At 37.9% G+C, this 15,799-nt stretch overlaps 1 protein-coding gene across 12 annotated transcripts in view; it reads left to right on the forward strand.

The window, feature by feature from the left end:
• The window catches only part of QKI (QKI, KH domain containing RNA binding), a 185,123-nt gene extending 170,870 nt beyond the window's left edge, over positions 1 to 14,253 (forward strand). For 3 of the 12 annotated variants that reach the window (XM_077289163.1, XM_077289160.1, XM_077289171.1), the window contains 4 exons: positions 1,516 to 1,603; positions 5,453 to 5,749; positions 9,656 to 9,730; positions 13,182 to 14,253. In XM_077289163.1, the coding sequence (XP_077145278.1) occupies positions 1,516 to 1,603; positions 5,453 to 5,749; positions 9,656 to 9,730; positions 13,182 to 13,198 (477 nt within the window). In that variant the 3' untranslated portion in view covers positions 13,199 to 14,253. Of the gene's footprint in view, positions 1 to 1,515; positions 1,604 to 5,452; positions 5,750 to 8,818; positions 12,622 to 13,181 lie in introns of those variants that run through there. The other 9 variants (XM_077289164.1, XM_077289161.1, XM_077289167.1 and 6 more) reach the window with 5 other exon arrangements.
• Positions 14,254 to 15,799: the final 1,546 nt, after the last annotated feature.

The raw sequence follows: 15,799 nt of genomic DNA on the forward strand, positions 1-15,799 counted from the left end.
GGTGCTGTTCCAGCGGAGTCAGCGAATGGTAAACTAACACTACAAGCAATAAAGCTACCGCAGTGCTACTTCTGGATGTCATGTACATCTTGTCATCTTGAGGCACGGATTTTTCTTTACTTCGTGTACATCTCATTACTTGCTGGGACTTGACTGCAATTGATTAAAATAATGAAAAGGGTGTTAAGCCGACTGCACAGCAAAAACCACAAGTGAGCAACTGGTCCCGGCACTGTATTAACTTCAGTGATTTATAGCCATAGAGCAGCACTCTGCGCTGCATTTAGGAGAATAATCGTGCACTCCAAGTGAGCCATCTGCTTACCATTTCACATTCCCTGAAGGGAAATAACAGCACTTTTTAGAAATTATATCCCATTTCATGTTCTTGTAGCTTCTGTGAGATAAGTGTCATTTTATTATGGCAACTTTTAGGTCTTCTAATTTGTATACATGGTTGCTGGGAATACATTATTGTACTGTAACTATAGGACTTTTAATTAAAAATACATGTCCACTATTGTGTTCTGTAGACTTACTGAGCGTTATGCAGGCACACATGATATGTATTTGGTAATTAGTACATGCTCTGTTATGCCAGCCAAAAGTTGCTAAAAAGTCCCCCAAAAAACGCTTCCCTGCCCTGGAGTATGTATGACACATACATCACCGCTGATCTCAGAAACCGGTTGATCCTCGCAGCCCACAGTGCATGCGCTGGGGGGAGTCAAAAGTCTGCGGTCACACAGAGTGATAGCCTTTTCATTTTAGACCTGACAATCCATTTAAGGATAGTTTTACCTTTTTTATAGCATAAAACCCTTTTAAGTGTTGGAAGACTTTGCGGCAACTCAAAGTTGAAAAATAATTTTAGATCTTTTCGTCATTTTTACACCAGTCCCAACGGAGCTGGAGCAAAATCCACACATCAAATTTATCAGAATTAATAGGCGGGCACCTTTCAATGAATGTGATACACTGTTCATTGAGACTGGTGTGCAAAACGCCTGTCCGTCTTAATGACTGCACACAATGTAATACTGGCAGTATGTGCACCCCAACCGTGATGTCAGCTGACCCATTTAAAGGTGTATTTCAATCTGAAAATGTTAGGGCTTGGATGGATTTGTTATGATCCATGGAAATCAAACCTAGAGATCCCCATTTTCTGGAGATTGTTGCATATTAGTGATCCCATACATGCGTACAGCTTGTCGGAACCTGCATCATGGTCACATTCAGGTAAAATCCATGTAGGTGGCTCGGTGTATGAATGAGACCATTTGGCCCTTGTTGGTCAGACCATATCTATGTCCTTTACATACACCGCTTGGTAAACCAAGTTGGAAAACCCCTTTAAGTGTGATCCTTTTCCCTGCCTTGGTGTTATTACATCATTATGGTGTATGTTTTCTGTAGTGGATAGTAAAATCAATGAAATTGTTGTGTTTTCAAAATAACTGTACCTGTTGTGAAGTGCAATTTCAGTCATTTTTCTTTTATTCTAACTTGCAGGCTGAAGGAGAAGACAGTTTAAAAAAAATGCAGTTGATGGAACTGGCCATCCTGAATGGCACGTACAGAGACGCCAACTTAAAATCACGTAAGCTGTTTCTTGTTTGTTCTTTGTTTTAGCTTCTTTTTTTTATGCAGATTTTGTTTCATGATAAATACTATAAATAAATACATTGTAAATCTGAACTATTTTTTCTCTAATAATACACTTACCATAACAACTACTCATACCACTTGTTGTATAGAATATATATATATATATTAATATATATTATGTAAGAATACTTCAGTACTAGTGTCCCCTGCCTCCAATATCACAGGTTGATCAATCATCTTGTCCCTGGCAAGATTGGAACTAGCACTAGTGATCTTCCAGGTTTTTAAGGATAATTGCTAGTGATGAGCGAACGTGCTCAGATAAGGTGTTATCTCAGCATGATCATGTGCTAACCGAGTGTTTTTGGCGTGCTCAAAAAATATGTTCGTCACCACAGCTGCTTGTCTTGCGGTTGTTTGACAGGCAATTCCTGCATGTGTTGTGGCTGTCAAACAGTCGTGAGACATGCAGCTACAGGGACTCATATTTTTTAGCACGCCAAAGACACTCAGCACCCAAGCATGCTGGGATAACACCTTATCTGAGCATGTTCGCTCATCACTAATTAGTAAAAGCTGTAATCCTTTATATTTCACTTGTATTTTTTTCTTAAATAATGCTATTCCTCCATCTTTTTATTGCACACCTGTGCATGCTTTATGAATATTGCTTGGCTATACAAAATCATATTGAAGATCTAGTCAAGCTGTTACTTGATCTTTGTGCATGCCTTCTGCTGTACAGCTTTTACATCGAATGATTCCGCTTGATAACTTGATAACAATGTCAATAGGTAAAATGTTTCTTAAAAGCTTAAATACATATTGTTCTCTCCTAGTAGGAGCCAAAAATTGTGACATGCATACCACTTTCTTACTTTAGGTATTTTCATTCATTACATTCTATATTTAAAGGTTTTCCCACATACAGATGCTTCTCACAAAATTAGAATATCATCAAAAAGTTAATTTGAGTTCTTCAGTACAAAAAGTACATCTCAGTAAATTAAAATAATTAACAAAGAACACCTGTAAAGGCTTCCTAAGCGTTTAAAAAGGTCCCGTAGTCTGTTTTCAGTAGGCTCCACAATCATGGGGAAGACTGCTGACTTGACAGATGTCCAGAAGGCAGTCATTGACACACTCCACAAGGAGGGTAAGCCACAAAAGGTCATTGTTAAAGAAGCTGGCTGTTCAGAGTGTTGTATCCAAGCATATTAATGGAAAGTTGAGTGGAAGGAAAAAGTGTGGTAGCAAAAGGTGCACAAGCAACCGGGATAACTGCAGACTTGAAAGGTTTAAGAAAGTCATTCAAAAGTTTGTGGGAGATTCACAAGGAGTGGACTGCTGCTCGAGTCATTGCTTGAAGAGCCACCACACACAGATGTATTCAGGACATGGGCTACAAGTGTCGCATTCCTTGTGTCAAGCCACTCTTGACCAATAGACAATGCCAGAAGTGTGGTACCTGGGCCAAGGAGAAAATGAACTGGACTGTTGCTCAGTGGTCCAAGGTGTTGTTTTCAGATTAAAGTAAATTTTGCATTTTATTTGGAAATCAAGGTCCTAGAGTCTGGAGGAAGAGTGGAGGGGCACACAATCCAAGTTGCTTGAGGTCTAGTGTGAAGTTTCCACAATCAGTGATGGTTTGGGGACCCTTGTCATCTGCTGGTGTAGGTCCACTGTGTTTTATCAAGACCAAAGTCAGCGCAGCCGTCTAATAGGAAATTTTAGAAAAATTCATGCTTCCTTCTGCCAACAAGCTTTTTGGAGATGGAAATTTCAGGACTTGGCACCTGTCTACACTGCCAAAAAGTACCAATACCTGGTTTAAAAACAACAGTATCACTATAATTTATTGGCCAGCAAACTCTCCTGACCTTAACCTCATAGAGAATCTATGGGGTATTGTCAAGAAGAAGATGAGACACCTGACCCCACAATGCAGACGAGCTGAAGGCTGCTATCACAGCAACCTGTGCTTCCAAAACACCTCAGCTGTTCCACCGGCTGATCGCCTCCATGCCACGCCGCATTGATGCAGTAATTGATGCAAAACGAACCCTGACCAAGTATTGTGTGCATTTACTGAACATACATTTTAGTAGGCCAACATTTCGGATTTTAAAATCACTTTTCAAGCTGGTGTTATAAAGTATTCTAATTTCCGGAGATAATGACTTTTGGGTTTTGATTGGCTGTAAGCCATAATCATCAACAGTAACAAATAAATGCTTGAAATAGATCACTCTGTTTGTAATGACTCTATATAATGAGTTTCACTTTTTGTATTGAAGAGCTGAAATAAATTTGCTTTTTTTTTCTAATTTTGTGAGAAGCACCTGTATGTAATTAAATCGCTAAGCAATCTTAATATATACTTACCTTGTAATGTCTTCACATCCTGTTCCGTCCAGATATGTCTGGATCCCAAAATTCCAAGCTGCGGAAGTTCACCGACTGCCATATTGGGACACCCAAGTGATGGTTGTCTCAATATGGAAACTGCTGGTGAAAACAGCCTCTTGTGCGGTACCACCAGCGGACCACTGTCGTGAACACGCCGCCGGGATCAGCCGAGAGATTCACTAACCGCCACCATCTCTGTACAGGAGGAAGCGCATGCGCAGTTTTAATATGACCACCGCTATCTGCACAAAGATGGCGGCGGTCTGATTTACTGCGACTGCGTGAAATCCGCGGAGGCGCAGTGAATCATTCGGCTGATCCCTGTGGCAGATGTGCGACCTGTCTACAGGCAGAGGAAGCCGGTCACATGAAAGGGATTTTTCCACGAACGAAAGTTCATTTTAAAAATTGTCTGTGTCTGACCCTGTATGGAGCATACCACATCTCCTGGGCAGGGGAGGAAGCAAAAGACAATACTGACATTACAGCAGTGGATTCCAGAGGATTCATTTTGTCAGGTAAAATATTTCACTGACTGTTTTTATACAATGTCTTTTGCTTCCTCCCCTGCCCAGGAGCTGTGGTATGTTCTGAGTCAGCACATGGGGAAAGAGTGGATAGGTGGGTGAGCACATGGGGGGTGGGGGGGATTCTAAACGCTGCAAGGCCTGCCCCCATCGTGACATTACCGCCCTCCATCTAGTTTAAAATAAACGCTTCCCTCGTTGACTGACATTATTGTAGAGTTCCTATAGCCATCTTTGTCCATTTGGATCGATTCTAGGCAATGGCCCACAAACTGGGAGTTTAAAGATTGAAACCATTTTTGCTGACACCATGTTTTGATGCATGTGATCAAATCAACCACCATCATGATTTGGTGTCAGTATCATCTGGCCATTGGGCATCATTGCTGGTGGAGATTCACCCTACGTGTTAACATAAAAAGTAGTGAAGTACCTTTTGCTTTCCCCATTGTAATGCTGACCGCACCACTCCCTTTTATGCTTGTTACAATTTTGCTACTTTGTAACAATAAAAAAATTGCTTTGTCCCGTCCTTATGCATTTTGAATATTTCTTGTACAAAATCACTGGCTATGCTAACATTTATTTTTAATTGTGAAACTTACCAATCGTGTTCTTTCTGATTGGAGTAATCTGTTCCACATCCAATGTGCTCATTTTTATGGTATTTGCTTTTATTTTAAGCATGGTAATCACACTAGTAATTTTGGGTAGCTTGTATGCATCTGAGTGGTGTGCTTTGGCACTTCGTGTGATCAGCGCATGAACTAATGATTCTCCTTTTTTCCCCTTTCCTTCCTTCCTGCTTCTTTTTCCTCTTCCATTCTTTCCTTTTATCTATTCCTTACCCTATTTTCCATACTGCTGCCTCTACACTTCTTTCTAATTTTCTTTGCTTACTGTAGCAGCCCTTGCCTTTTCTCTTGCAGCGACAGCTCAGGCCCCACGGATTATAACTGGGCCTGCGCCTGTACTGCCCCCAGCTGCTCTGCGTACACCTACGCCAGCTGGCCCTACCTTAATGCCTTTGATAAGACAAATACAGACTGCTGTCATGCCAAATGGAGCCCCTCATCCGACTGCTACACTAGTCTCACAGGCACCAGAAGCTGGCTTGATCTACACACCGTATGAATACCCTTATGCACTGGCCCCAGCCACATCAATCCTTGAGTATCCTATTGATGCAAGTGGGGTATTAGGTAAGTTTCGATCAAGTTTGTATTTCTTTTAATGTTGATATTTTACCTTCGGTTCCTAATAGGAAAAATTGTAAGGAAAGTTATTTAATGTGCTAGATATGCTATGTAAACAGGACTCCTGGGTTTTACCAATTTTTATGCATTATAGAATTTTATTTTAAAGCCACTTTAAAAGTAAGCATTCTTAATTTAAAAGTAAATTGAACAAAAAATTTGATTTCTTTTGTTGCTGCCCCACCCCTCGCCATGTTAAATCATTGAATTCTAAGGCAGCTTTCTACGTGCTTTTAGTTTACAGCTAACTGCTAAAGTTGCTGTTCTGTAAGCCACTGCCAATATTTAGGAATAAACATGTTTCTTTGGTAAAGGAACCATTTTTGGCATTTGCAACATGGATGAGATGTAATGAGCCTTAGGAAAAATGTCATAATCCCTACTAATTGCATGAGATTACAACTCTTTCAGAGTTCATAAAATGATGTTAGCTTGTTGATGGCCTATCCTTTTTAGATTTGTCATCATTTTCAGATTGTTTGGGGTTCGACACCCAGCAACCTTGTGGATCAGTTGCTATAAACTCCACCAGTGGCCAGATGTCACCGCACTAAGCGCAACTGCATTATACAGCTTTAATGTGTAGCTGCTGCTCCTGGGTACTGCAGAACAGCCATATGGACATATATAAGCCCACATGGCAGTAGCGTATGTAATTGCATTGTAATTCTTCAGGAACCTAATCTTTGATTCAATTTATTAATGTAAGTTTCCTAAATCAGTTATGTAAATCAGAAGTTACCAAGTGAATGTGACTACCAACCTTCAGGCGGTTTTCCTGTTTGTTAGAATGTTATTGTATAATAAACAATACAGTAAACAATTTAGGATGGTATTAACTCGAGGGATACAGCCATTAGTGCAGTCCAAGGTGAATGAAAATTAATAGCATTAATCTTTATTTCCCAAGAGAGATGGTATTGAGTATCACTTTAGAATATCTGATGACTAGAAGTAGTAAAACCATTCTTTCCAAAAGGTAATGCTGTATCATTACAGTACTTTCACAACACACAACCACCTTTTTCCTCCTGTTTTCTTCAAAGCACCTTAAAATGCATCAGTTCACTTAAAGGAAACCTGTTAGCATTATTGGGCACAGTAAACTACGGACAGTGTCAGGTTGGCGCTGTTATACTGAATACAATGATACCTTGGTTGATGAAATCTGTCTTGTGGTTGTTGTTTTTTAATTTTAATTTTAGTTTTATTTGTAGTTTTCAGTTAATTAAGTTCTCATGCTGTGGGGCGGCCTGTAGGGGGGGGGGCTTTATGTTTTGCTCTGCTTACATATGCAGGTCTATGGGCTTACGACAGGTCGTTGATCCTTCACTGACCTGCCCCCTATTTTACATACTGCCTAGAATTTTGTGTGGGGAAAAAAAAAAGAACATTCATCATGCAGGCGCCTGTGCTGATCATGATACAATGGCTAATATGTCTATATGCATATGTTATTTAGTCCTGTAGTATTGTGGGGAGAAAAAAATATTATTTGGCGGCACCTGCGCAGTAGCATCTTATCTCATTCCGATAGATTCTACTGCGCTGGCGCTTTTTTGATAGAACCAATTTTTCTTCCTTCGAGCAAAATTGCACCTGTGCAGTAGCATCTATAGCGTTCCAATAGATGGTATTGTGCAGGCGATGGTGCCGTTTTGATGAAAATATATATTTTTTTCTGCCCACAATACTATATGACACAAATAATAAATGCTTATAGACATATTATCCATTGTATCATGCTGCAGCGCAGGCGTAATGAATGTTGTTTTTTTCCCCCACAAAATTCTATGCAGTATGTAAAATAGGGGGCAGGTCAGTGAAGGATCAGTGATCGGTCATAAGCCTATAACCATGCATATGTAATCAGAGCACCACATAAACCACCCTGGAGAACAAGAATCTCATAAACTGAAAATGAAGATTACACAACAACCACAAGACGGATTTCGTCAACTTAGGAATCATTTTCATTAGTATAACGGTGCCGACCTGACACTGTGTTGAGGTTACTGAGCACAATCCTGCTGACAGGTTCCCATTAAGGCTATTGCGTAGCTCTGTCAGCTATTATATATGTAGTGTGTTGACTTGCTGCAGGCGAGCCATACTCTGCATTAGCACTGCTATGTAGTGTACCGGGTGGGTATACTTGTCCATAGCCATAGAGCTGAGCAGCCTAGACCTATATGTAATACTTTCAGAGATGCTTTGTACTACATGTCATTTATTATCATTGTGCACATACAGAAGCCTGCCATTCCCGGTCTGTGCTACATGCACTGGTGAAACTGTTTTTATACAATGGCACACAATCCGACCTTATCGTAAACTGATATATTAGTAGAGGAGTACTAGAAAGCCAATATAACAAAAAAGAGTGGTTATATTCAAATAATATAATTATACCATTGGTGTTCATTGAGGAAAAATGAACCGCTGACTGTAGTTAGTTTGAATTAGAAGGCACTTGTGACACCACTGATTAATATGACATGTATCAGACTATACTGCCTTGTTGGATGGCACCATTGTGTGAGGTTGGGTCCGGTCTACGGCCAGATGAAATAGCACAAAGTGCTCTCCCCTAATGAATACAGGGGATTTAGAATGGCTGCATTTTCTGTTGGCTGCCATTGCCCCTGTTGGGAGGAGTAATAGTGGACACCATCTTATTTAATGTTAATATTTTCCATATGGGTGGATTGTCTTCATCACAGAAATTAGTGGCACATGATTTGCCTCCCAGTGGCCGACTGCTGTCAATAACTAGAGCAAAGTAACAGCGATGCTTAGAAAGCATTATGGAGCTTGGTTTACTTTCTACTTCTCACGGCTCCATCATCAACCATTGATTAAATTGCAGAATGGACACAGTTACACCGCTCTTTTCAAGCACCATCTTGTGTTAGCAATATGGGGGGTCCCGACGACATGCTGTATAATCCGATTCTATTTTCAGATATAATAAAATGCTAACTTGCTTCTTAATTCCCTTCCTTTTGTCTTCAGGTTTGGCTTTCCCCACGAAAGGCTAAGAATTCAAGAAAATCTTAAATGACCCTTCACTGATCATCAGATTTGAAATTTAGCAATTGCCTAGTTTCAGCAGTCTTGAAACAAAAGAGAGACATAAAGAAATAAACTTTGCCTAGCAGTCAGTGACTTACTTGCACTTATTTTTTTATTTTGCACATAGATAAAAATAAACTTTTTCTTTATGTTGATCAATATTTGATTTAGTCTATACGTTATAAGTAGCAGTGAGTGTGTAGTAGTATGCTGACTGCTAAGTTTCCTACTTGTGCGCTTTACTAATCACTTAATTCATGTGGTTTCTACTTAATGACTTAAGATAATGAATACTCAAATCATTAAAAATGGACAACTGGAATCCTTTATAATACAACTGATGTCAGTATTAAATTAAAAGTAAAACTGTAATTGTGCAGCAAGTAAAGCACTTCAATGATTATGTGACTAGTAAAGCTTCATTATTCTTGGGTCTAACAGATTTCAAGATAAACTGCTATTCATTGGCAAGTAAATGCATTATGATGCCCTTCAGTGTCCCAGGTGCTTGCAGACACCAAGCGAACTCACAGGGCTGAGCAGGTTAAGGCCAGGCGTGTGATATTAAATGCAATATTAATCTGCACATGTATCTTTTATATAGCAATGACTCTAAACTACTGTGCCTTAACGAGTTGCTTTCTTTAATATAAATCCTTTTTTTGTAGCAAGACATCATGTAAACTCCCGTTTTGATGAACCTGTTAATGTTTTGTGTGTACTTTTTAAATGAATGTTGTGTTTCTAACATTGTCTTGGTAATTGCAATTTAACTAGGTGCGGTGGCAACTAAAGTTCGAAGGCATGATATGCGAGTCCATCCTTACCAAAGGATTGTGACCGCAGACAGAGGTTAGTTTAGCTGTGTAGTTTGTGTGTTATTGTGTTTTTTCCTTTTTGTTGCCTAAATGCTATGTCTGTAAGTTTACTACACCACAATTAATATGCACAGCAATACTTTAGAGCAGATGTTTAAGATGTGCTGATCACCCATCGGTGGTTCATCCGTTTCTTTCTATATACCGATTTTACCAGTGCTCACACAGCTGACATACACTGCTCTATGTTGGTGTGCAGAATTTCCTTTGGTGTTGCAAAGCTGGACAGATGAATGCTTAAATATAAAAGTTGAAAGTAAGGGTCTTTGAATCCGTGGCCTTGGCTAATATTTGCAAATGGAATTTTAGTCTTTGTTTTGATTTTATGATGAATGATTATATATTTCTTTGTGTCATTGAAGCCCCATTTGATATTATAAATCATCCCCATCTTTACATTTTCTATTTTATTAGGTTTGCCAGTATTAGAAAACTGGACCCCAAACACTGTAAAATACCCAAAATACTGAACGCAGTAGGTACTTGCCATCCTTGGGTCCACCTCCCCTCTGACGCACCTGTCAATCACTGAGCTCAGCGGCTCATGCGGTCTACTTCACCATGATCAGTGATTAGCTACAGCAGGGATCCACGCTGTCGCCTTAACTTCGCCACTGCAGCATTATTACTGACACAAGAGCAGTGTCGGGGACCTGGAACTGGACCCAAGGAAGCGGGAGTAGTTGCACTGCTTGTTCTTTTAAACATTTTATAGCATTTGGGGTCCTTTTTCCTGAAAGTGGACAACCTCTCTAAAGGATATGAACCTATGATAAGTATAAAAAAGCAGGGCGATCCATAGGGCAGAAATCCTTAATAAAATGGAGATGGTGAGGGCTGACAGGGCATATGGTAGTGAGCTTACCTTGCAGGGATGTGCATATACTGGGCAACATCTTGTTTCAAATCCAGAAATGGAAGGAATCTGCTGCAGCTGCCCCAGGAGGTGATCCAGTCCAGGAGACCCCATGTATGAAAGAAATGTTTAAAAAAATTAAATAAAAAAAGGGGAGACAGGCAGGTAAAATCTTCATAAGAATTAATTAAATATTTATTAAAAGTATAAGGGCTTCTTTTTTAAAGAAAAAAAATAAGACCATTTGTTTTAACCAGTATTGTTCACAATGTTAAGAAATATGTGTGCACAATATCTGAATAGTCCTGGATATGCCTAACAATAACGTTAGGTCGCTTATAACACAGGCAGAGAGAGCGGAAAGGGTAAGAAGTACACTATTCCGCTGTCATGTATTGTTTGTAAAGTACACTTTTTTCCCCCATTTCTTCAACATTGAAAGAGGCAGTAGGAATCTTGGAGGTCTCAAGGTTCTAAAACTTCATTTTCAATGATCTTGCAAACAGCCATTCAGTAAAAGATCAAAAATTTGAGACTAAAATCCAATAATATTCTGGTTATGGACAAAACCTCATTATAGTAATCAGGATCCCAGCATCTGCTATTTTGGCCTCGAGCTTCCTAGATCCTTTGACGAGTAGTGAAACATTACCTGTTGTTATAGTACCTCTGTGAATGTGATTCTTAATGTAGTCCTGGTAAATATTCTTCTTTTGTAATTAAGCATTCCTGACTTGAAGGGCAGTCATTTCAAAGATTATTCATGACTACATTTGTATCCTATAATATTCAGTTTAATTGTTGTAACAGACAGACTAGACTGAAATGCTTGTTATAATCTGTTGTTAATGTTGCACAGTAATAAAACCTGTGTGTACTGTATTTGGCCATAGACTCGGCAGAGGATGTATCACAGCTATGCCAGTAAGTTGCACCAACTGATATTACAGTATAATTTTGTAACCACATTTTTTGATGATATCTCTTAATCCAGTTCTAGAAGTAGTGCATTGAGCTTAACGTCCATCAAAATCTAGAAGTCTTTATGACTGCATAATGCCATTGTGGTAGTTTTGAGCCACAGTTTTATTTAGATTCTGATTAAGTAATGAAGAGGACGCGGTTATATTTTTGTGTTCCTACATAAAACCTAAGCTATTGGAAGGGAATCCGATTCATACAAGAGATACTGTATATCTTTTGCCATTCTGTTTATGAAGTTGACCAACTGATGCATGGTCTTTAAGACTAAGCTATCTGCGAACCTACTGGATTTCATTTTGCGAAATGCCACAAATCTGACTTTGCACTGAAAACTTCTTGACTACATTTCCTCTGCTTTAGTCATAATGGCAACAGTACAATATAAGCAAATGGAACCTCATAATATATAGTAAAGCTGTTGAAAGAGTCTTAAACATACTACTGTTAAGTGGACCAAGTTTAGTGAAGGAGATTATGAGTTACTGAGGAAGGAAGAGCTCAAGAACACTGGGAATGTTAACTTTCCACTTGAGAACTTTTTGTGTTTTACTGTATTTTTATTTTTTTAATTTTTTTTTTCAAAAAAGAAAATAGTATTTACAGATGGCGTAAGAAATATAAAAATATAATGCAGGAATGTATATGAAATGTCAGATTTTATTGTATTTGCAGAGTATTCGCTTTGAAATTAGGGGGCTGTTTGTAGTTATAAAATGCTTTATTAGCATATTAGATTATTCTGTTTTGGTTTTTCTATGTACTTCAAAATTTTTGAGTCTAGAAATAAAAAAAGCCAGGACTTTTACAGTGTTTACATACAAATGCATTTTATATGTGTCCTATATTGTGTAAATTAGTATTTTCAACTGGAAATGCTGCCAGTAGCAATAGTGTTAGCCATTCCTGGTTCACATGATGACGCCTACTGTGCTAGACCAGAGTTTATTACTGCTTTGTATTATGAGGCCAAGATATTTTGTGTTTGTAAATAGAAATGAGCAATAAAATTTATTGAACAAAAACGATCTTGTTTGGCCCCTAGTTTTATATTAAAGCATTGATTTTTCTCCATTTAATTTTTGCTTTAAAAAAAAAAAAAAATCTTTAGATCCATTACTCTAATCCAAGTTAATAATCACATCATCATTAATATTAGATGCTTCAATGCTTGCACCATTGGGGAGTACTAATGCTTAATAGCAGTCAGATACTGATTGTGTGCACTGACTGTCTGAAAATTTCTTTCCGAGTTCCAAGCTGATTCATTATTGTCTCCAATTTCCGACTGCTACTAACCATTAGCCCTTAGTTGTGTTTTATTTCCATTTTTCCTACTTGTTAACCAGTTTTATGGGCGTGGGCTCCTCCTTCACACATTCGAATCATGATACTTGGTGTCATGATTTTGTTGCATTCTGTAGATGGTGTCAATCAGTATGTCAGTATTAAACATGCTTGTTTTTTTATTAGTTGTGATTAGTTTTTCATGTTGTCATTAAGCAGTCACTAGCTGAAACTAATCTCTTCTCTATCTTTTCTTTCTTTTTTTTTTTCATTTTTTTTATTTTTGTTTCTAACCACCCAGCCGCCACCGGCAACTAACCTATGACCTTCTGACCTCTGAATTCTTCACCCAATGATGACCTGACCATGCCTGCCTGCTGATCAGTTAACTGGTAAACGCCTCTGCTTGCCTGTCTTCAGTGCAGGGAGCTGAGGCACTTGTCCGTTCGTCTTACCATCTAACAAAAGACACAGAAAAATGGTTATCTTCCAACTCAACATTTTTTGCTTTTTTTTTTTTTTACTTTCTTTCCCTGATTGGGTGAAAGTGATTCTTAGTATCTGCACTGAATTGTAGTAAAGCAATAAGGTCCAATTCAACCCTTCGCACTGATCATATTCTAGTGTCCTAACCAAACGAGCGGTATAAAGGCTTCACCTACAGTACTGGCAAGACAGCTGATCCTCAACTACCAATGACAGAGGCAGTTACTGTGAGAGACTTCTAGGGAACTCTACTTTGTTTGTTTTTTCTCTCGTATAGTGAAGTATAAAGCTGAATGTACTGTGTTGTGATGATGCATCATGCATGAACCTGATTGGTCAGGGATTTCACTGGTGAAGTGATTTTATATATTTAAAAGAACAAATATTAAATTTAGGAATTACTCTAGTCACTACAATACCCTAACAGGGTGAATTTTTTGCAATTTGTTTCTTTATATCACCTGCCAAATGTTTTACATTGATAAAAGGGTGCCATGAAATTCTGAGTTATAAACTTTTTACCCTGCTATACCAATTAAGACTGTGACGACATTATCTGCATGCAGATATTGTGATGCAATTAGTAAAATGTTAGTCACAAAGACTCACCTATTTAATTATTGGAGCAAGGTACATGCATTATGTATCACATTACTGGGCAAACTGTTCAAATATGTTTTAGACCTCCCTGTATAGAAAACAAAAAAGATAAGGATGTAAAAGCCATGCTTGCCTATTTGCTGTATAATTGTATTGAAATTGTAGATACAAGTGTAGTGCATTGAAAACATGAACAAAAGTAGATACTTTTACTATACAAGGGTGCTGGTGCAGAAAAAAAAAACTATATTTTTGGAAATGTAGCATTTTATACTTTCAAGTGTTATAAAAAAAGGAAAAAAAAAACAAAAAAAAACTCCAACCCTTCGTTGCATTAAATGCTTTTGTTTTGGTGATAGTCAAGGAATAAGACCAAAAAGAGCTTTTTGTCTTTGTTCCCCATCCCTCACCTTTTTTTTCTTATTTTTTTCCTTTCTTTAGTTTTAATATCGGTGTAAGTCTAAAGAAAAGAAAGTGCCTTATTTTTCTCCATGGTCATTTAGTCCCATGGTCTTGTATAAGTTTGTTCCTTTTATTTACGTCAAGGTCAAATGGCCTGCAGCATGTTGCCAAGCAAGTTTTGATAGACCTCAAATTTATTAGCAGTATGAAAAACTTTACTATTCGGTTGAGTTGTACAATTCAGTCGCCCAGTACAATATGGTATTAAGAAACAAAAAAAATCTAATATGGTTGCCACAACAAAAAAGCTTTTCATAGGAGTCATAACTTTTTTGCCTGTACTTGACATAATGCCAACTACTTTTTAGTATTGCCAAACTTCTGTGAATAGTGAACAGTTTAGTCAAACTTTGCCATTGTAACAAAACTTACTTTTAAGATGTCACTGAGCTGTTTGTTCCCATCACTGCCCTGTTTGCAGTGTTTTACACAGTCTATAAAAAGGTCAGCCCTAGAGCGCCTAGGTTTCATGCTTTTTTGTGGTGACCTAGTCAGCCATCCCATCTCACCGAAACCAATTCAGTTGATTTACTATGCAACAGACATTCATGCTTTCCTCTTCAGCTTCCTGCTTTTATTTCCCATGCCACCAGCTTTGTCTTCCTGATCTATATATCGTAGTTTATTTTTTTTCCTCCCTTTCTAGGGTATGGTTTTTGAACAATTTTGAGACACTTTTACATTTAGCGATCAGACAGTTTCTAAATCAGTATTTGATCCAGATTCATCTCAGTTATGAAAAACCTGGACCTTTTAGCAGTTTTAATATTTTATTTTTTTTTATTTTTGGGAATGGTGGAAGATGCATAGATCTATTGAATAGACATGTAAGTAGTCATGATTGCTATGAACAAACTTAAGAACAAATGGGTCAACTTTATGATAAAAGCATGATGTTTGCAAACTCTGGATGCCTTTGATCTCAGTATTATGATTTTAAAGTTTTTATTCTTTATAATTAGTTTTTATTTTCATTCTTTCTTTGTTTCTTTGACAGTATTATATATTTTATTTTTTAGAATGTTTAGCTGGGAGTGTCGCTGATAATGTAACCGTACAGATGAAATGTATTTGTCTGTTCTTTATAACCTTAGTAGTTTCATGCTATGTATGTATCATAACCAACCTATTGCCTAAAAATGTAAAATAATGTATTTACAGCCATTGTTACAAGTTTATAATGTATTTTTCTATCTTGTTTTATATGTATGTTATATAACATTCAAGTGGATTTTTTCCTGATTGAGAAAAAGGATACAAAATGCAAAACCCACAATTTTGATAACTGAAATTGCCAATTGTTTTGCAGTACTTTATTATATTGGGAGTGTTGTCTTTCTTGGCTTCTAGTTAGCGACTGGATGACATTAG

This window comes from Ranitomeya variabilis, chromosome 2 (assembly GCF_051348905.1).
Source record: "Ranitomeya variabilis isolate aRanVar5 chromosome 2, aRanVar5.hap1, whole genome shotgun sequence".
Classification (NCBI taxonomy): Eukaryota; Metazoa; Chordata; class Amphibia; order Anura; family Dendrobatidae; genus Ranitomeya; species Ranitomeya variabilis.